We start from the raw sequence: 23,170 nt of genomic DNA, 5'->3' as shown, positions 1-23,170 counted from the left end.
GAAAACAGTGTGCTACTGTGTACAAGGAGATAAGCGGACCAGTGAATAGAACCCAAAGCCCAGAAACAGACCCAAATACAAATGGATCCTGGGTTGAATTCTTAACCAGAGAAAGGACGTAACAGGGAGAACTGATGACATTCAACTAAGCAGGTAGTTCAGTTAACTGGATTGTGTCAACGTTAATTTCCTGGTTTCAATAACTGTATCACGGCTATGTAAGTTGTTAACACTAGAAGCTGGGAGAAGGGCATATGGCAACTTTCTGTACTATTTTTGCAACTTTCCTCTAGGTCTAAACTTATTTCAAACTAAAAGATTTTTTGTTTAAAAAAAGGGTTTGAATCAAGAGCTCCAAAGAATGTGGAGAGGAGGCTCTAAGTCACACTACTGTGGAACACCAGAAAAAGGGCCATTCATCACCACTGTTGGCCAAAACCACTTAACTGGTTCCATTTTACACCATTTCAAAGGGTTCAGCTAACTTTACTTATAGCATGGAATTAATGAGACCAAAATCAATGCTTAATATGGGCCAGGTGCATTCATTCTATCCTATGGATACTTTCTGCAGCCTTGAAATTGCAAAGATTGCAGTTTCCCAATATAGAGTGTGAGTTGATCAACACAAATTTATGGTCACCACTGAGAAACAAAAAAATCTCCAAACACATAGTTTAGAATAGCAACTTTGCTACTGAAGAACAGTACTAGGAATTAAGATGACTGCAGTGTGCATTAAATTCTACCAAGATAAGGTGGCTTAAGAGGAGTAACTTCAGCCTGGCATCAGGATAGAACACATGAAGGATTCAGTCAGCCATGGTGCAAACTGTTATTTCCAATTCAGCTTCCTCTACTCCTAAGCACGTCAGTAGCTCCCACAAATAGATGGATCTGGTTATATTTTCCAGGGAGGTGATCGAGGAGATGGAAACCTGGTCACATCTCAGTTCCGGCTTTGTTTGCACAATGGGCCAGTTGCAGTAGGCTTTCCATGACTGCCCAGCAGAGGAATACTGTAACAGCTCTCCAAATCAACAAGCAAGCCGGTTTACACAGGGTCCTTCACTGGCCTCCTGCCTACCTCTCCCTGCTCCTTTATGCTGTCAGCCATACCACAAGACATGCAGTGCCCTATACAAACCATGCTCTTTAGGCAGGATGGCCTCATTCTCTCGTCTTCACTGAACTTCCTGTTCATCCTTCAGGACGTGGTCCAGCATTTTTCAAATCCTCCCTCTACTCAGTTTGAGTTTGGGTGCCTTCCTCCTTGCTGCCAAGATACCCTGGTATTCTTATCTCAAAATTTATCATTCTACATCACAATATTTGCTCTCCTGGTCTCTTCCTCAGAAGACCATGAATATCATGACAGCAGGAATGCCTTTCCTCTTTGTATATTCAGCAGCAAGCAGGGTGCTTGGCATAAAATGTGTTCTATTCACATCTACTGAGTGAAGGGACATTTATTAAGGCCCAAACTGTTGAGACAGCTATATTGCTAGCAGGTCTACGAGGCGTTTAGCAGAACATTCAGAACAGTCCATCACTACCATTAACAATTCAAAGTACATGTCCTCACGCCTTAGGGATCCATTTTGCTTTGGCATACAAAGGACAATACCTGCCATAGGTTTGCAAGATTTTATTGACTTTTGCTGTAGTAGCTTCCAAAAACAAGAATAGGTCATTTTAAGAAGATGCCACAGAAATTGCCTATCTTCTTTCAGTGATGTAGGCACAGGAGCCCATTCACGGTTGCTTTGATAAACAGCTCACCAGGAGCAACAGGTAAATGGAATAAAAGGGTGTCACGAGACACCCAGCCCTGGGACCAGTGGCACATAGTTTATTTCACATATACATGGCCACCAATAGTTCATTTATATTGTGAAAAGAGGCAGCAAAGAGTGTTGCTGGGAACAGAAAGTCTAGCACCAAAAAGACGGAGTGTGAATGCTGGCTTGAATATTAGCTATGTGACTTTGAGCAAGTTAATCTATGACTGCATGCATTATTTCATGGCTTTAAAACTGACATAAATTTACCTACCTTAGAGTTGTTAAAGATTGAGATGCTGTTGACAAATGGCATATAATAATCACTCAGTAAATAGTCATTATTACCATCATCATCATCATATTATTAGGGGCTCTGGAAAGGGTCAGACTGGTTTCAAGCAGAGTATATCTAAGGACCCTGGGACTATCCTGTTTTGTAGCAGCCATCTTCCCCACAAGATCCCTGAGGAAGGCTGGCTTACTGAGTGCTGAATACATGTTTTTTGAATCAGTAAACAGGACAATGGCCAGAGTAGACCTTTGTTATTCTTATCAGCTGTCCAGCATCTGAACTACCCTCCTGTTTGAGGAATTCATCCAACCCCCACAGAAGCTACACATTCCAGATAACTCATTCTCACTTCCTGCAGCTAGGATGGATAGGCACATGAGTACTAATCAGATCCCTCATCCCAGATTTCGAATCAGAAACTAGTGATTCAAAGAAGCCAGGAACACACAGGATCCCTTCTGGTGAGGGTGGAACCCCTACATATAGTTTCCAAGGCAGCATGCAGTGATGGCAATAAAGTAGAAAATCGAGTTCCGCTTTACTAGGAGTAGGGCTAGGGCCTGAAACCCCAAGATCCAACGTGGTACCGAAGGTCAAACATCGGTGAGGAAATGAGTCTGTCTCATGCCCAAACTAAACTCTTACCAGAAGCAGAAAGTAAAAAAACTGAAAGCACTACGTGGGGGTAGCCTCCGTGTATGCAGAAGTGGGCCCAGGCCTCCTTACTGGTCCAAGACCCTGGAGAGGAGAAAGCAGAAGAGGGACCAGAGTTCAAGCCTGACTTTTCACGAATGGCAACACCAAGAGTAAATAGGGGTCTTACGGATCTTAGAACCTGACAAATGTGATTAGCAACCTTCCTACCTATGTGGGCCTGGAGTAGGGACAAAGAGAAACAAAGGAAGGAGCAGAGACCTTGAGCACACTTTCCCGTAAGTCTACACCAATTATTAATGAAATGCTTCACTCTATGTCCGTGCTTTAAGTCAGTGCATTAGGTGGTATGGCAAAGGGGCGCGTGAGCCCACGGGTGTTAACTGAAATATCAGAAGGGAGGACAGGAACATCCGGTCTGCGTTGGACTGACCCACCCACCCATCCTCCCACCTGTGGAGACTGAGAAAGCAAAGAAGTAGGGGAAAAATCAGGAGAAAGCAGGGTCAGAACAGGGACAATTCCACAATGGAAGTCACTGTACAGTATGACATCATAATGATCAATCAAAGGACTGAATTTTGACAACTGGAAATCACTGGTGAACCCAGCAAAAACAGTTTTAATGGCGGTGAGTGTAGCAGCCAGGTTTTGGTATGGTGGTTCTCAGCCCCACCTGCACCGTTGCTTTAAAAAGAATGAAGCCTGTCCCGCCTCCCCATTCTGATGTGATTTTTCTGTGGTTCAGTTGGGGGAATTAAGATTTTTAAAACTCTCCCCAGGTGGTCTTAATGTGCAGCCAGGGTTAAAAACTACCGCTTCAGTGGACTGAGAATTAATGAACAGGAAGTGTGAGTGAGGGCAGTATTTTTGGTAGCCAAGGGGTTCAAAGGGCTGAGAAAGGTATTTTTGTTTGAAGAAGGAATCTTTAAAACATGTTCAAATGCAAAGCTCTACGTGCCAGGAGTGAGAAGCTATAGTTAGACTGAGCAAGGCGTCTGATCAAAGGAGAGGGAACCAAGGCACAAAGGAGAAGGAATCTGTCTTAGGTATGACAGGCACTTGCAAGAAGGAGGTGTGTACATAAGAGAAGAAGGGTGTACGTAAGGGGTATGTGACCGGGGACTCCTGTCTAATGGCCTGTTACCTGCTAGGGGATGGGGGAGATTGGCCGCTGAACTTGAGAGAAGGTGGGGGTAAGCAGAATTTGAAATGGCCGCAGTTTGCAATAGCTACTGACAAGAGGAGTGGGATAAATATCGAGAGAAATTTTAAGTGTCACCATGGTTTTGGGGTGGCAGGAGTCCGCACAATCATGACAACTGTTCATGAAGGGATACACGGCCCACTGGGAGGGGCAAGATGCAGGGTCTACACACAGTGAAAGGGGTTGATTTAAGTCAAAGCCACTGCGACCATGTGTAAGTTCTCTGATGTTTCCTCTTTCTCAATTAAAAACATTTGAATGAGGGATGTGCAAGGGTCAGAACTCACTTCCAGAGAAAGAAAACATTACTTCTCATAATTTACATCTTGAAAACCTTCTTTTTATATTCCCATACCTTGATACTATCTAGTAACACCAACATTTTTGGTCAGAGGTATTAACTGGTTTTCAAGATCGAAGAGGAAAATCACATGGTGTTTTAAAAGACTGAAAAAATTGAAAGGAGAACTCAACAGCTTAAACATGTGTGCTAATCCTGTTTGTTTGTTTGTTTGTTTTTAATTTTCTGTATATTACAATGTTTTAACAGATTAAAAACCCTTTCTGGCTAGGGAAACACTGCCTCTCCCAGGGCTGGCTGATTCTCAGGAAGACAGCAAAGGAATCAGCCAGCAGCACGCTTTTGATGTGCAAACTAAGCAGGTACGGTGGAGCCATACCCCCTCCATCTGGCCTGTTCCACTCCAGGAAGCAATCACCCCAGGGCCAGGTACCAGGCAACCAGAGTCTATACTATGGTCCAAAGGCCCCAGAATTATTCAAACTAGCCATTTCCAAACTGTTCCCCCTGCCCTGCCCCGCCTTCATAGTGGAAACCCCAACAGAGGCTCTGGCCTAAACCTATTGCTTGCTCCCATCTTCTGCCTCTTGACCAAACCCGGTTGTCCTCCTGTGGCCCTGCAGGGCAAGCCATGCCTTGTTTCTAGGGGAACTGTAACATTAAGCTTTTCTTTCGGTGACACAGGCCTGTCTGTGCCCTCACTTAATCACCTTTATAAAGTCACACCTGGGCACAAGACAACGTGAGTACCTGAGGACATGATACCAGAGAAGTCCTCGTTGGCCACACATATTCCCAGAGAAAATCTTGGGCTCGCAAGGCTTTAGTAATAAATTACAGCCTAGCCCTATTTGTGCAAATAAAACCCAAAGAAAGAAATGGTCGCAATTTCATTTCAAAGCTTTAGGACTCGAGTACCGTATTCGGAAATGCCGAATCCTTGAGTCAGACAACACAAAAATATACAACATTCTGTTGCTGCTGGTCACCAACCTCTGCAGAATCACTGAAATGTAACACAAAGACAATAGGGTGTGATTAAGTTCTAGCAAAAGATCACCAATAGCTCAACAAGGATTTATTCCACAACACTATGTACTCAGGATGGTCTCTTCAGCCAATTATTTTCATTTTTGTGAGCCACACTCTAAAGACTTCGTCATTATTATGCCGGAAAAGACATAACACTTTCCCAGGAAATTAAGATGCAATGAACAAGTATCATGAAATCATAGGCGGCCGTACGTTACACAAATGTTTTGCTGTCTGTTGTGAAAAATGACTATCACGCACAGACTGAAAATTCACTGTTATATTTTAACCCACGTGAAAGGTTGTTTCCATCCATCTAAATATGGCCTTGATGACATTTTTCTCCCCATCATCCTTTCCCAATATTTCCAGGAGATCTTTTAGGAGCTTCAGGGAAAAAGTATGGGAAATAAAGACATTAACAATTTCTGCAAAGAATCATATACAAAACACGTCTATACTTTTGGAGAGAAATGTAAGTGCACCTTACAGCTTAGAGGGACACCAACATCTTAAAACATTTAACTATACAAAGCCTGTGGTTCACAAATGTCAGCGTGCACCAGAGTCCCCCGTTGGGCTTGTAAGACTGCCCAACCCACCCTCCATTTCTGGTCCAGTATGTGTGGTTGGGGCAAGGACGTGCTGCTGCTGTCCGTCTACAGGCCCCAGCACCTCTGCTCTAAGCATGTCTCCTTCTCTTCGTCATGCCTTCTTACTTCTGAACCTTGCCAAGATTGTTTTCCCCGGTGAACATCTTCAGGATCTGCCTCATTCTTCAATACTGTGCTTGAAAAGCTTATGTTCCGAAAACTTGGCAATTTCCCCAAGTGCTTAACACGCCTATGTGCAGTGGCGGGAAAATTTCTTTTGGCCAGAAGTTTGTTTTGCTGGGCTTGCTAAAAACCTTACAGATCCATACGCTTCAGCAGCATCATTCATTTTCCTTGTGTCTATTCCACATTGCTGTTTTCGGGCATTTGACATTCATCTCTTTTGGGATCTTAATGTAGGTGAAAGCCTCTCCGGGCCACCTTGCGTTTAGTGCATTGGCAAAACCCAACAACTCCCTCAGTACTGTTGCTTGATGGGGTAAGAGCCCATCCTGACTGCCGCCACCATCAGGCAAATACCAACAAGTGAGACAGCTCAAGTATTAACAAAGGTAACAGCTGACACCAGGGGCAAACTGCTTTTACTATCCCTCCGGCCACCACATGAATCATGACACACCCTGTAAACTCTGCCCCCAGCTAGACTGTATCCACAGCTGCTAGAGTAGGCCAGTCTGTTCTCACGCCAGCTCGGCTGAATTTCACCAGACTTAGGGAACACTGAATGTGGCTCGTAATGCTAAGATTTTTACATAGTCTTCGCCTCAGGAAACAAAAAGCATGTGGCTCTGACCAGAGGAATGAAGTCATATAAATAGAAGACCAGAAATGAAATCAAACATCACCAGGAGCCTTAGAGTAGCTGTCACACCAGCAATGACACTGCCAGCCTAGCTCCTTCCTCCTGACACCGTAACCTGTTCCACTGTAAGTGACCTCTGTGGTGACTCTGCTCCTCTGCAGCTCGACAACCTCCAATGCTGTGGGTCTAGACTATGTCTCTGATTCCAAAATACAGGGACAGATCAGAGCCGTCTATGTGGGGTTCCTAAGTAGTTTAATTACCTGTCCTCGGTGTGGAGCTTGACTTAGCAAAGGATGCCACAAGCATCACAGATTAGGAAGTTTTATTTCAGCTTTTGGTCACTTTACTGCCAAAATGGCCTTGTTCGCAGCCTGTTTCACAGCCCAGCAAAACAATGTCGTCTGATATTTTCAACTGCATTTGATTTCAAAAGAATTCAAGGTTAAATGTGCCCTATTTATTAAGCATACACCGCTCAATAGAGACCACACCCTGCCCCTCCCAAATTTGGCACCACGGAAACAGCTAATTCCCTATTCTGCACAGTTCTTACCAAAAAGTAACACAAGAGTTGATGCAAATGAACCTGTTCCCTTAAAATGAAAAATAATCTCCAATTCCCTTAAATTCATAAGCAAAACTAATTTTTATGAACGATGCTCATGCAAGTAGATAATGTCTTGACTTGTGCCCACCGTGGAAAATACAGGTTAGGATTCAGACAGGCAGGCTGTATAGCCGGCTAGGATAAATCAGAACCCTGAAATAAGCAAGAACTGTGCAACTCAGCTTCAGTTACTAGTTTTGAGTAGATCAAATGCATGTGAGCTCAATGATTATCCCCAAAGGAAGTCATGCTATGAGAGTTTTTTCAACAGACTACAAAACCTGATCTTAAAATTACATCTTTTGTTGAAAGGTAACAGACTTTTCTCGGTGCATGACATCATACACTTGGCCATATAAAAAAGAAATTTAAAATTTAAGATTCAAAAAACACCCCATTCTAAGGTTACTCCTCTGGAATTGACTCATACAGAAAAGAAGCAAAGTAAGTTGGTTAATAATTCTGTAAGCATGCTCATGCAGCAGCCTAAAATGAGGAGCACAGCTGACAACCCTGTGTTGCAAAGTATTCATGGCTATTTTTTAGGCAACTAATTTTCTTCCCCACTTATAGGTAGATATGGCATTTGGGGGTAATCCCTGTTGAATGTACTCAAAATATGTAGAAAAGCATGCCCAAGAAAGATGATAAACGTTCATGACACACTGTTTCAAAATTATGGGTCTCCGAGTCACTCAGGTCTATCAATGAAAAACAAAAGATTATAACCCAGGGCAGAGGAAGTCCAAAAATCTGGGATTTCAGTTTTGGCTTGATTATGTGATTTCTGGGCGAGGTGCTAAACTTTATTTCTGGTCTCTGAAAAATGGCAGCAGTCACCTACCCTTACATCACACAGATTATTAAAATGTAAATAAAGTTGTCTATGTAAATTATTTGTAATCACAGGTAGAAAGGAGAACTGCTAGGCCATAAGACTAGCCCTGAACTGTGGAAGTCTGAATAGGCTATGATGACAGGACCCGTCTCCACAACAGCCAGAGCTTAGTGCAAAGAAAGTAAAATTACGTCCATGGATTTCTCCCTTAAATCCAACTAATTACATTAGAGATTTGTCTCAGGACACGACGGGGACTAGGTTTGAATGCACACAGGACAATCAAGCCAACCTCTGTCACTAAAACAACTTGGTAGTGCCATTTCATATTCAACAGGCACTTTATCTCTTATACTGCCACGGCTACAGACCCCAGGGAAGGGAAGTACACTCACTACTGCATGAGAACCAGGGGTGGCTCCCAGAGATGCTGGGTTGGCATTCACGCCACTCCCTCACCTCACAATCTCCGCCTGCCCCTCCCTCCACCATAGCCCTTGTTACAGCTGACATGTTCTCCGTTCTCCGTTACAGAAAAGGGCTACGTAAATTACCTTCAAGTCCCCCTTTCCAACTAGACTCACACCCACCCATCAACAAGGAAACCCTGGACTTGGCACTGGAGAGGACTACCATTTTTAAAGGGAACGTGATAGAGCAGCCCACCCTCACATTCTGTGTGAGGAGAAGGGACAACTGCGTTTCGCAAAAAGGAGGCTCTGTCCTGACACTCAGCACCTAGTCAAGCACAGAAAATATCCAGGCGCGGGGCTGGGAGTTCCTCTGGAATGTTCCAGAGCAGTGGGCACTTTGAAAACAGTTTCTGTACATTTCAGAGTAAATGTACTCAATTCGTACAAAAAAGAACGCTCTGTCAACCAGTCCTCTGAATGACAGACACTCTTGATAATACTTTTTTAGAAAGGGTGGCTTTTCCCCAGCGGTTCCAGGCAGTCACTTATTCCTCATTCTGACAAAGTGGCATCCAACTCCAGGCATGGCTGTATACATAACTCCACACGCAGCTGAGCCGTCATAAACACGCCAAGTATAAAGGCGTGTCAAAAAGACATTTTTCTCCCCAAAGTACGGCCCCAAGAAGCCATTATTATAACAGAGTATGAATTTCTGCTGCAGGTTACTGACCTATAAACTAACAATAAAATTCCCATTTAGTACATAAAGGCTTACACTGTGACATGAAGTATTAAGACACAATCCACTGACTATTTTAAGTTTGTTGAACAACTAAACCATTTTCTTCATTACATCATGAATACAGACATCCTCTTGCAGGAGAACACCAACTTTGGAGACGAGGCCAAGTACAAATGCATCTGCTGGAGATCCCATTAGGCCATTTAGAAAACTGGAAGAAGTTCCCGCTGTCCAGGCCGCTGGGGTCTCCTCTGAGGCTCCAAAATGAGAACTTGATGGATTTAGCTTATTGGCACGATCAGTGAATCAAGACCAGGCTCAAAGGCAAACCTTGTCTCTGCAAACATAATTCCACACACCGGTCTTAACTCAGTGTTTAAATCTGTCTAGAACTGGCTACCAATTTGGGACTTCCTCAAATGATATTAAAAGCTCTACACAAAAAGTATGCAAAAGCAGTTACTAGTTTTTCAAGGAAAGAGACATACCTGCAAAAAGCAACAGCTCTGTAAACGGGGCTGCAGGTAACTGTTGGGACAACGACAGCAATGTAACAAATAGCAGAGGATGACTTTTTTTTTTTCTGTTTTAAACTGCTGCTGCAATACTTTACTAATTTTTTTTTTTTAAAACCAGATTTGCACAACATGATTTTCTAAGAGAAAGAGTCCACTGCTTTGTCTGAAGAGGGGTCATCCTGGCGGTAAAAGGACTGGGAATGTCAACTGCGATATGCAAGGCTCTGCGACACCACGTCTAGGATGCGTTGCATGACACCCAGCGGCTCCCGGTGGGTGGGCTCCTGCCCTCTAGCTGTATCCAGGGCTCTTTTCTGGTGGCATTTTAAAAAACGTAGCTGCAGCGGAGTCAGTAGCTTTCTCTGCGGCAGAGGTCCTGACCAACCACTCAGGGTTTGGAGATTTCTGGACCTGCGATGCTGGTGTGGTTGGCTCCACTACATCCACGTGAACTGGGAAGGTGGTTACAATAAAAATAAGGAAGAAAAGATCAAGGGGAGACAAATTAGAATAAGAGACACTTCAAGGCAAATTTCTCTGAGTCCTTTTATTTTATACTCTATTAACCCAAGTGGCCACATAAGGTTTCTGTTTTTCCTTTCCAAAAAAAAAAAAAATAATAATAATAATAAAGGCAAGATTTAAGTAAGGTAAGCATGTCTCTACCTGAGAAGACGGGTTTAACTGAACAAATAAATACAGCAGTACAAATTCATAATGTAGTAATCATTTATTGAGCACTTATGAGCTTGTAAATACTCTACAACCATAATCTTATTTCCTAAGGCAAACCCTTGGAAGTAGGTATTGTCATCTCCATTTTCTGGATCAAAAAACTGAGGCAGATACATTGTTCAGGGACACAACAGAGCTGGTTAAGTAGCAAGATTCAAACTCTGATTCCGGACTTCAAGCCCTAGGCTTGTTACAGCCCATGCCTCCAATAACACAGTGTTACCAATAAATAGCACACAAAAAGAAAAATGGTAGAAAAACTACACAGTCAGGCCCAGTGTTTTTCGACAAGGACACCGAAGATATTCTGGACACGACAATCGTTGCTTGTGCAGGGCTGCCCTGTATACTTTAGGGCACTTCCACTCTGGACCTCATCCACTGAATACCAAAAGCACTCCTCAGTCACGGTGATGACCAAACAGTGTCCTCACATTTCCAAATGCCCGAGTAGAGGGGTACAAACCACCATCACACCCACTCTGTTCAGAGTGAACGGATATACACTAAAATACAGCAAAATATAGAAAATGTTTGTTTTTACCTTGTCACTCAATAATTCGTCTCCTAGGAATGTAACCAGAACAGTAATTTTCAAATTGTGGGTCACCAAATCAATTTAGTAGGCCAAGACCGGTATTTTTTTCTAACGAAAAGGAGTAATATATATCAGAGTGAACCCAAGAATTTATTTTAGCTTTACATGCACACCCACATACATATTCAAACATGAATTTCTCACGGCAGGCTATTATTCTACGACACAGATTTCAAACATTTTGGAACCTCACCCATAGCAGTAAGAAATAAGTTTGACACCACAACCCCAATCTGTCTCTCTGTCTCTCTTACACACACATGCACACGCACACGCAAAACACGCTCACTCACTCATATTTAGCTGAAAATAAATTTCACGAAACTTAATCTAACGTTACTATATGGTATTCAGCCGCAGTGGGAAAACACCTCTTATCCTAGGAAAACTGGTTTTTTGCTCTGTATTTTTTATTACGGTAAAATACACGTAACATAAAATTTCCCACGTTAACAAATTTCAAGTGTACAGTTCAGAGGCATCAGGTACGTTCACGATGCTGCACAACCATCACCACCATCCCACTCCTGAGCTTCTTCACTATCCCAAATGGAAACACTATCCTATTACATAGTAGCTCCTATTCTCCTCTTTCCCCAGTCCTTGGCAACCATGATTCTACTTTGTTTCTACATATTTGACCATACTAGGTACCTCATATAACTGAAATCATATAGTATTTATCTTTTTATGTCTGACTGATTTCACTTAGCATTATGTCTGTTTTTAATGTTCATTTTCGAGAGAGAGAGAGAGAGAGAGAGAGAGAGCGCGCAAGCGAGTGGGGGAGGGGCAGAGAGAGAGAGGGAGACACAGAATCCGAAGCAGGCTCCAGGCTCTGAGCTGTCAGCACAGAGCTCGGTGCGGGGCTCGAACTCACAAACCGTGAAGTTATGACCTGAGCCAAAGTCAGATGCTTACCCGACTGAGCCGCCCCGGCGTTCCTAGCATTATGTCTTCGTTCATGCGGTAGCATGTCAGAATTTCCTTCCTTGTCAAGGCCAAATAATATTCCACTGTGTGTATATACCACATGTTGTTTATCGATTTATACATTTATCGATTTGGGTTGTTTCCACTTTTTGACTACTGTGCATAATGTTGCTATGAACACGGGTGTCCAATTATCTGTTTGAATCCATGCATTCAATTCTTTTGAGTATATACTTAGAAGCAGAATTGCTGGATCACATGGCAGTTTTACATTTACAATTTTGAGGAACCACCACAGGGCTCCACAGTGGCTATACTATTTTACATACCCTCCGTTAATGCACAAGATTCCAATTTCTTCACATCTTTCCCAACATTTGTTGTTCCCTGTTCCCTGACACAGCCATCCTAAGGAGTGTGAAGTGGCCCAGGGACACTTTGGCACATGTTCTCCCAGAGAACAATGCAGTATTTTTCACAATAGCATAAAATGGGATATAATCCAAATGTCCATTAGGAATGTTTAATTGTAGTATACTCACCGTATTCATACAACGGAATACCCTACATACGGCAGAAAAAAAAAGGATTTTGGCAGGACAAAACATGAGCGAATCTCAAATACAACTGGATGAAACTTGTAACGTATAAAAGAGGACATTCCATTAACACGAGCCTCTAAAACATGCTAACTAGACAATATATTGCTTAGAGAGCATATGTCTGTTAAAGCAATTTGAAAACAAACCCCAAAGAATGATTTTTAAAAAACACTTATTAATATAACAAAAAACCACATCAGGACAATGGTGAGCTCCAAGGACAGTGAGAAGAAGACTTTAAAGGTGGTGGTCTTTTTCTTAAAGTGGATGGTAGGCACATGGATATTTGCTATATTGTTTTCCTTTACACCTTACAGATCTTCTACCAATCTTCTTTCATAGCCATTCAATATTTACTAAAAAACATTTTTAACTTTAAAAACCATTGAAACTTTAAAAAGGGGCAGTAGGAAAAAAAACAAAAACAAAAAGGGGCGATAAGAATCTGCCCTATGACTCCTGGGACAAGGCCCAGTTCCACTTACAGTGGAACTACTGAATCCAGTCACAGGGTCAGAGTAATTTTCAGAATAACTCTGTTTCAACTTTAAGATTGTACTCACTTATTCACATGAAAACTATCTAGTGAGATCATTCTCCGGGCAGAGTATTATTTTAGATGCCAGGAGTACAGAAACGAGCAAACCAGACAGAAACTCCTGCCCTTGCAAATGTGTCTCTAGCATCAATGGCCTGGTATTTGGAACTGCTGAGTACCCTTCCAACCGATGCTCTAAGGACACATATCTGGTCCCAGAGACAGGAAGGTCAGAAGAGGCTTTGGGGATGGCTAAAACAGTCAGGGCTCTGAATACAGCATCATACCACCCCCCAACTCTCCTTTACCCGAAGCCAGGTGTTTAATTTTTGAAGGAATAGGATTTGTACACCAAAGCCTCCATTCTATCATTCTAATGAAAATCATCTCATAGAAATGAAACCTAGTTTTCAGCTGTGCTCCTTACGTTTTCTTATAACTACTTAAGATCTTGAACCTCAGAGAAAATAACCCATTTTTTCTTTTCCAGTTACATTCTTTAAGAGCATATCCAGCAAATTCACTTGAGCACGAGGGACAGACTTACTGGGTCTTCCCTGTTCTGGTGCTATCGAAACAGAAGCCAGTTTACACAGTTTCTCGCTAAACTCCAAAGGTGGCTCTGTGTGCCAGACACCTGTGTACGTTATAAAGTCATAAAGAGAAGGGAAGTGGACATAAAAAGAAGAAAATAAAGGTGCTACACTTTCAAGATCTATTTAACGACCTAATGGAAAGGCCTTTTCCCCTGGCTTTTCTTAGTATTAATATAAAAAGACAAGACAAGCTACTCCCTTCCGCTCTTCACCTCTCTAGCCTTATTAATACCTTTAAATTCAGTCAATCTCAACTCAAAACTTTCTACCAGTGGGGGAGGGGAAAAGGAAAAAGATTTGTGGCTGCATGTTTAAGAAAGAAGCTGAATTCATCACAGTGACAGGGGAGAGTGTTGGCAGAGATCTGAGCTATTTATTCTTTTAGGAAAATCCTATAAAGAATGACACAAGGAAGCCTCTATCTGCAGTCTTGTTCATCACACTGGTGAAGAGTCCGATAACAGATGTATGCAGTAGCGTGATTTAGTGCCAGGAGCTGGCCCCTGATGTGTATTAATACAGCGGCAAAGCGGAACGCACCTCTCTTCATCACTCATTTCTATAAAAGAGGTGGAATCCGAGATGGCCCGATGTTAGGCAGAGCAAGCCCATTTGTTCTACTGACTGATGGTGCGGGCTCGGGCTATGTCCTTCACCTCCATGGGGCACTCGGGTTGTGGATAGAAAAAAAAAAAAATGTTCAGTGAAGCAGACCTTAGTCAACAAGTGAGAGGAGGGGTTGAGCTCAGTAGGAGAAATGTTTAATGCCCCAAGTCTTATTCAATACCTCCCAGTACCTTTCCTGATTTGAGTATGGAACAAGGATTTTAAACTCTTCTCAACAGTTGTTGTCTTATGAACAACTAAAACCTAAAAATAGAAGCTAGATATTAAGGAGGAAAAAAAAGATAAAAAGGGGAGATTGTGTTTTAATGTTTTCAATACCATAGAGTGAATGAGGATCTGGGTGGGTTTGGATACAGTCACTGTTTGGAACCAATTCTACCTTATATAACACAGAACACCTGAAGTGTGTAAGAAGGCAGGTCGAGAGTCCTAGGGAAACCGGTTTGACCTTGGCACTGCAATTTATCACCCATGTGACCTCGGGGAAGTGATTTAACTTCTGTAAGCCTCAATTTGTTCATGTGTAAATTGGGAATACAAACAGCATCTACATTATAAGTTGTTGCAAAGATTAAGTGAAATAATGCATGGAAAGTAATCAGCTCAGGGCATGGCCATGTAGAAATCACTGGAAAAAATTACTATAATTACCAGATCTGTGATAAGATTGTCCAGTAGCCACCCCAAACAGAAGCTGAAAGTCAATTTCAATGTATACTGAAACTTACTAAGGGGGGGGGGGAGGACAGAGTTCCCCATCTTTCTGAGGCTCTTTACTCAGCTATCAACTGCTCTGATCTATATAATATGTAGTATTTTCTGAAGAAAATAAAATAATCTATGATATACTCAATTCCCTCAGGGTGAATTCACCATCACCAAGAAAATAACTGCAGGTATTTCTGACAGATCCTACAAATAGATATGATCTTTTTACCCAGATCAATTCATCCTAAACTGTATTGAAATAACACAAAAATTTCCTGATTACCAACTATGTTTAACTACTATCTCTTAACTCCAAAGAAAAATACCTACAAACATCCGATATTCTCTCTGATATAAATAATAGTCATCCCCCCCTTTTTAAGAACAACATACATAAAGTACATAAATCATTAATGTACAGCTCAATGAAGTTTTACATATGTATATATTCATGTAACCCTACCTAGCGGATGACATACAGCCTTTCCTAGAAGATTTCCTCATGTCCTCTCCTGGTCCCTACTGCTCACCAAAGAGAACCACTATTTCAGTTTCTAATCAACTGGTTTTGCCCCGAAAATGAACAGGTTTTAACTTGAAAGCTGTTTTTTTAGAGCGGGAGAGAGCATGCGAGTGGGGGAGAGAGGTAGGAGACAGAGAATCCCAGCAGGCTCTGCGCTGGACACGGAGCTCAATTCCACGACCGTGAGATCATGACCTGAGCTGAAATCAAGAGCCGGACGCTCAACCGACTTGACCTACCCAGGTGCCCCTAAAAATAGTTTTTAAATAGAAATTCCATGGATAGTAAAGTATTAGCACTCTACTACAAATAAGAACAGTGAGAATGCACTGTACTGTGAACCAAATAAGAAAGTAAATAAATCCATGTGGCTCCCTGACTACTGACTAAACCACCATCCTATCTGGATTTTCATTAACACAGACCTAACTTCCTTGTCTGTGGTAGAACAAAAGCACAGATGACTAAAGATTGCTGATCCAGTGGAATACTGGGATTCAAACTCAAGAAAGCCACAGGACACAGTGAAAAAGCACAGACTTCTAGGTTAGAGAGAGCTGGGTTTGAATTCTTACCATGTACATGACCTTGGGCAAATTACTTTCTCACGTTCTCATTTTCCCATACAAAATGGGAATAAAATGACCTACCTTATTATAAAGGTTAGATGAAAAGGTATATAAAACATAATTTAGCACCTGACACACAACCGGTGCTCAAGAAATGATAACTACATACAGTTACCTGCATTTGGGCTAGACAGAGATGCTGTGGCCACAGGTTTCCGTTTCCTCTTGATGTCACGTGAACATGGGGGTCCCAAGTGTATGTTTGCCTGTCTGCAGATGTGAGAAAGAAAAAACACTGTTTTCACTTTGTTATTCTTATTGTAAGACATTATGTTCGGCCCAGATAAAATCCCTGACCCATTACAGACATACACTAACAAGACAGGTACCATCCTTTGTCATCAACTGTCAAGTACAAGATTATTCAGGATTAACCATAACTCATTTTTTATGCACAATCTATACCCATTCTAAACTTTTTACCTAATTTCAGAATAGCAGACACTCAAGATTAATTTCAATAAATGTGTTTCATTGCATGCTGATTTTTGTACAATTATTTTTCATAAAAACTATAACTGCAATTGTTCTAAACTCACTAATGAAATACCTACTCCCAAGTGGTAATATACTGAAAAGTTTAATGCTGCATGAACACAGATATTTGCACAGAATTTTAATAGGGATTTTAACCCTTCTATCACTATAATTCTGGATTTTAAGTGTCTGTATCACAAGTTAGGTAAGTTTGATTTCTGTGATTTTTTTAAATATTAATTTCTTGCTAATAATATATTCCTTCATCAGAATAGTCAGCTTAACTTAAAAACAAAACAATGAGTGCTTCACGGCTGGAAAAAAGCAAAAGATTGTATGAAAGACAATGGACTGAACGCTGAAACAGCTGGCCTGCAATGTTAGTTGCCCACTTCCTCCTTCCTCTCAAACTAGACAGACCCTACCCGATGAAGGACCAAGTTGATTCTCACCTTTACACAAAGCTTTCCTTGAACATTCGAGGCCTTACTGACCATGAATCATTATTTAACTGGTATACATATATCTTGTTTCACTAATGAGACTTAATCTCCTTGAGAACAGGGACCATATTTATACTCCTTTCATAATTTTCCACTGATCTACTAACCTCAGCACAAGGCACTTAGCTGATGGCCATTAAATATCTGTTGACTAGAACTGATACTAATGAATAAAAGTTCTAGAAACCAGTCAATTGTACACTTAAAAGTGGTTCAAACTGCAAATTCTGTTATGTATGTTTTACCACAATTTTTAAAAAATAGCCAGAGTATATAACATATAAAAAGGAATCTAGTAAAATTATACCAGATGAACTCTTAATTGGTAGTCCCAGCTGGGGATCAAGTATCATGGCTTAATAGTCTTTTTTTTTTTTAATGTTTATTTATTTATTTTGAGAGTGTGTGCACATGTGCTGGGGAAGGGCAGACAGAGAGAGAGAGAGAGAGAGAGAGAGAGAGAGAGAGAGAGAATGAATATCCCAAGCAAGCCCCATGCTGTCAGAGACTGATGTAGGGCTCGATCCCACGAACCAGGAGATCATGATCTGAGCAGAAATCAAGAGTCAGACGCTAAACTGACTGAGCCACCCAGGCATCCTTCATGGCTTTATCAGTCTTTTTTTTTTTTTATGAATATAATTTATTGTCAAATTGGCTTATATACTTTATCAGTCTTAAGACTAGAACCTCCGTCAAATCTAAGAGCACCTAGTTAACAAAGTACCCAGACAACTGTTGAATGGACAAATTTTCCTATTCAGAGGGCCCCTAATCTGGCAACTTCCACAGTTTAAAAAGCATGCAAGTATATACGTTCTTTTCTCTAAATGCAAAAGCTTAAGAATCAATTCAATTTATAAACAAAAAAAAAGATAAGACTTTAACTGAAATCATAAGATTTTCAGAATGCAAAGAACATTACAACAGGCAGAGATTTATAGTATAAAGCCCGTATTTTGGAATATTCCATCTAAGTCACCTTTCATCGATCACTCTCTTCTAAATGGAAAAAGAGCTAACTTTTAAGTATCCCATGAAGAGTTAAAGAGCCCCCGAAGTGAAATGTGAATACAAATGTGTAAAGCAGAGAGAACAATTCATTTTCCATACCTTACCAAAGTCCTGGGAATAAACCAGCATGTTGATTAATAATAAGAAACATAGATGGCAGAATACCAAAGGAAGACTGGCCTTCCATCTACAGAGAAAGGTGGGAATTCCCTTTGAAGTCAAAGCCACAGGCAGAAAAGAGAGTGACCCGACAAAGTTTTGTCTTTTATCAAAATACAGGAATGTACAGAACATGGCTTCCATCTTTTCCACAGATGAGGTACTTGAGTACATGCAGATCCAGACTCAAACTTTCCACTTTGCTCTAATCTAAGCAAGCTTCTCCTGAAGTACTTCAGACAGACGAGTCACATAAAGAAAGAGTAACAGTATACATTCATGTTTTCTTCTTTACCTTAAGCTCATTAAAGACTCTCCAAAACTTTTTAGATTAGATGTTAACATCCTTTCTTCAAACTAAGCTACGTTGTTAGATGTCAGGACAGTGGTCACCCTTGAGCTATAGAGTGGAGGGGAGGAGGGATAGTGACTAGACAAAGCACCAGGAGTTTCTGGGGTTCTTTTTGGTAATGTTCCATGTCTGGATCCGGATACAGGTTATTTCAATGTGACTTCATTATCCTTCATTAAAAAGCTTAGTTTAAAAACCTTTGCAAACAAAATAAAACAAAACCCACAAAACATTATTTCTTCAAGGTCAGTGTTTACAAAGTGCCGAATTTTATGAGACAGATGCAAAATGCAAAGTGTAAGTACTCAAAAGGTTTTTGGTTTTTTTTTTAAGGTTTATTTATTTTGAGAGAGAAAGAGAGTGAGCACGAGTCAGGGAGAGGGGGAGAGGAGATCCCAAGCAGGCTCCACGCTGTCAGTGCAGAGCCTGACGCAGGCTCGATCTCATGAACCAAGAGATCATGACCTGAGCAGAGATCAAGAGTTGGACGCTTTAACTGACTGAGCCACCCAGGCACCCCTCAAAAGGGTTTAAAGATATTAATTCTCAGAGTATCAACTTGGGCTGAACTAAATAAGTACTGCCTTTTATATATACACCGTTCATCATTTTCACAGCTTTGCATGTTTGATATATGTCAGTAAGATGGGTAAGGGCCCATATTATCACTCCTTTATTGACCGAGTCAGTGACATTTATCTCACATTTTCAAGAACTGACACATTTGGGAATAAAAAGATGGAATCACTGATATACCAAAATATTTATACTTTTAATCATTTTAAGCAGAAATATGGTGCTTTTTTAAATGCTTATTTTAGTAAAATAAAAATAAGTATCACTTACCTATTACTACGCATACAGATTATTATACTGCACTACATCCTGCAGTGTCCTTAGGGGGCTGCTGTGGCCTCACAGGCTCAGGTGATCCTTACGAGGCCCTGTCCCTCTGGGCCATGGTTCTCTGACCCCCACTCTTTCCTTGCTCAGTGATGGTTAAGGGCTTTAGGGTCAACTGGCCCTACATTAAATGCCCCCTTACTGCTAAGCCTCCAGCCTGTTACTTGTCTCTGTGGTAAATGATCGACTTCTATCACCCCATTCCCATTCTTAATTATTACCTTGAACATTCCAAATCCTTCAAATTTTGTAAATTCCTCTGTGGTAACTTAGGAAAGAACCTAAGGCTTTCTAAGGGACCCAGGTAATAAAGTTGATGAAGTCAATCACCTTATTTTGTTGTAAAAGTATGTATCGTTACACAGACTATTTCCTTTCTATTCAGGAGGGTTTTTTTGCTTCTTTTATTGTTCACTGTTTTTACTGAGGTGGTGAAAAGAGGCAGTCTCTTCCCTAAAGGACCTTGTAGCCTGGCCCTATTTCCAGCCACACAGCTTTTCTAGTTACAGAACTAGATAACAGAGAAGCTGAGGCAGGGATAAAGAGAAGCCATGTTCATGCCTAAAACACAGTTTAATGCTCCCTCCCTCTTAACACATTTCTCTTAAAGACAATTTCCAGGCTGGAGAGCTATTTCAGAAGTTGAATAACATCACATCTTAGGTCTGAGTACAGAAGGGATATATGTCTCTCCTTACGTCCCTTCCTGGTAAAGATCTGGGAAAGGAAGAAGGGAGACAGTCAAATTATTATAAAGGACAGTAAGACATTTTCCTTCTCTTTGGTTTTAACTGAACACTAGTAATGGCAGAGTTTACAGCTTGGGAAAATCTATTTTCCCCTTTGAGGGCTCCATCTGCCTGGGAGGAACCTTGGAGGACAAAAAGGGAAGAGGACCCAGGAACCTGGAAACCCAGAGCCTGGGGAAAGCAAAGAGGAAGCTGGGTGCTCGGCACAAGAGGATTTAAGAGAGACAGGAAACAGAGCCTGCCACGCTGTCTAGCACATTTCGAACACGAGGGCAGCCCTGTTCAGGAGTGGAGAGCAATCTGCGCTGGGGGCCGGGAGGGCCCCTGTGTTATATTTGGGGACCCAAGCATGGAGGTGTGCAATGAGCAGCCACCGCTTCCTATTGAAGAGGCAGTTCCAATTTTGGAACCATCCCAAATAATTCCTTATCAGAAACAGTAGACCTAAAGAATCAAGGAAAGGGGAGAAAAAAAATGGACTTCCTCCCATACTCACTTTCTTTCCTTTTTTTTTTAATATTTATTTATTTATTTATTTATTTATTTATTTATTTATTTTTTATTAAAAAAATTTTTTTTTCAACGTTTATTTATTTTTGGGACAGAGAGAGACAGAGCATGAACGGGGGAGGGGCAGAGAGAGAGGGAGACACAGAATCGGAAACAGGCTCCAGGCTCTGAGCCATCAGCCCAGAGCCCGACGCGGGGCTCGAACTCACGGACCGCAAGATCGTGACCTGGCTGAAGTCGGACGCTTAACCGACTGCGCCACCCAGGCGCCCCCATACTCACTTTCATTTAAGAGTATTTAACTCCTTTCTGGCCCCCTTTCTTTTCAACGTGTTGCTTCTTTGTGTTACTCAGTTTCTCTGTCTACTCTCACAAGATAGAAACTGAAAAGAGACAACATATACAATCGAGGTCTCTCAAAGGACAGGGAAAGAGAGCCCCTCCACTGTAGGTAGAAAGGGTGGAAGATTTAACTAGATTTTTTTTAACTCTCTGTCAAGAGCACTACACAGGTGTTTCTTTGTTGCAAATCGTGTACTGTATGTAGGGGAGGGACCTTTCAATTATGCAGGGGGCAAAAAGAATACGTATCAGTTAAGCTAAAATTTCTACCAGGTTAAAATTTAAACCTTCTTCTCCATTGGATCGGCAATGGTTATCAGAACCACATAAGAAGATTTATACAAAATATGCATGTCCCACCATGCTGGGGTGGGAGAAGAATCCGTAATATGCTTAGTCTGAAATTTCTTCTCGGGCAATTCTGATAAGCTTCTATCTGCTGTGAAAATTACTGAGTTAAAAAAAAAAATATATATATATATATATGCCAAATTCCCAAAGTCAACTTAGTCAATAAAAGAGATCTAAAAATTTAACTTAATAACAGAATGACGAAATGAATAGTAATTTAAATAAAACTGCTGTCCCCCAGTATACGAGCAATTAACCTAAAGAAAAGACCAGCTATGCTCGTTCTGTTTCATCTGATCGGGGCCTCCACATTCTTGGGGCGCGATGCTTCCACAGCAAGAGTACTTCCCCTAAAAACATCACATTCAGCAGCATTTGCCAAAAAGAACTGATGGGGGAGGGGGGGTGGTGAGTAGGAAAAGAAACACACTCTTTAAAAATCCTTACTTCAGGAAAAGCAACTAAATTCATTTCATAAATGTGAAGGTGAATGCTGAACATTAGCAATTAATTGAAAGAGCATTCTGTATATCCACACATAAACACAACATTTCTATTTTACTTTTTAGTGCAGGTAACTGAAAGATCAGGTGAGCCGTTCAAGCTGCAGTGTTACTTAGGAAACTGGGCAGATCACTATGTCCCTGGGGCAGGAATGTACTTTTAGGGGAAAAAAAAATTACTTTGAGAAATACATGCATGTTTAATAGAACCAATGTTGGCAAAAAATAACTGAAGTGGCTGCTTTAGATTTAGAACAAAGATGTTTAGAGTCGCTTCTGAGGAGAGAAAACAGTCTACCTGCCAATGGCAAGTTAATTTAAGAAATAGTTCACCTTCAAAAATCACTCATTTAAAAATCATTGAAAAGTTCACTTTTTAAATATGGGAAATAAAAATAAGATTTATCGTGAAAAGGTATTTATTTGCTGTATTTTTTTCTTAAACACATACAAACAAGTAACATCAAGAAAAAAAAATTATTGATATTTCTAAGGACCAAAGGTCATATATATCATATATTCCAATTATTCTCCTTAATTACTAATCTATTCCCCTCAATTATTTTTAACAAAAATTTATGGAGGCCTACCCTGTGTAAAGCACTCTGCTGAATGTGGAGAGGGTACACACAAGATGACTGAGCCGAGGGCCCGTCCGCCGGGCACTCAGGACACAGTGAGGAAGGCCGATGCGTAAAGAATGAACAGATGCCAGACACTGAGCTGTAATCCAAGAACAAAGTGCTAGGGTAAAAGGAAGGAAAAGAGGATCCAATCTAGAGAAATGAAGAAGCCCCTTCCTCACATGTGATTTCATCTTCGGGGTTAACTGACATTGACGAAGCACCCAGTAGGAACCGTCTTCTCAGATTTGCGCACAGGAAAGGGTCCGGGCCTGACACGAGCAGCAGTTAGGGACAGAAAACCACTTCACAATGAGAGGGCACAGAAGAGGCTTCTCTAACAGGATGAGATCCCAGCATTTCCACTAGTGTTTTCACTCAAACC

At 41.3% G+C, this 23,170-nt stretch overlaps 1 protein-coding gene across 7 annotated transcripts in view; it reads right to left on the bottom strand.

The window, feature by feature from the left end:
• GPATCH2L (G-patch domain containing 2 like) overlaps positions 1 to 23,170 on the bottom strand; it is a 78,168-nt gene that overhangs the window by 14,915 nt on the left and 40,083 nt on the right. For 4 of the 7 annotated variants that reach the window (XM_040477783.1, XM_040477784.1, XM_040477786.1 and 1 more), the window contains one exon: positions 16,415 to 16,509. In XM_040477783.1, coding sequence (XP_040333717.1) covers positions 16,415 to 16,509 — 95 coding nt within the window. Of the gene's footprint in view, positions 1 to 5,276; positions 10,263 to 12,585; positions 14,372 to 16,414; positions 16,510 to 23,170 lie in introns of those variants that run through there. The other 3 variants (XM_040477782.1, XM_040477781.1, XM_040477787.1) reach the window with 2 other exon arrangements.

The sequence above is a fragment of the Herpailurus yagouaroundi genome, unplaced genomic scaffold (genome assembly GCF_014898765.1).
Source record: "Herpailurus yagouaroundi ecotype Mexico unplaced genomic scaffold, PumYag 141, whole genome shotgun sequence".
In the NCBI taxonomy this organism is placed as follows: domain Eukaryota; kingdom Metazoa; phylum Chordata; class Mammalia; order Carnivora; family Felidae; genus Herpailurus; species Herpailurus yagouaroundi.
Note: the sequence above shows the minus strand (reverse complement) of the source record. Positions and strands in the feature narration are given on the sequence as shown.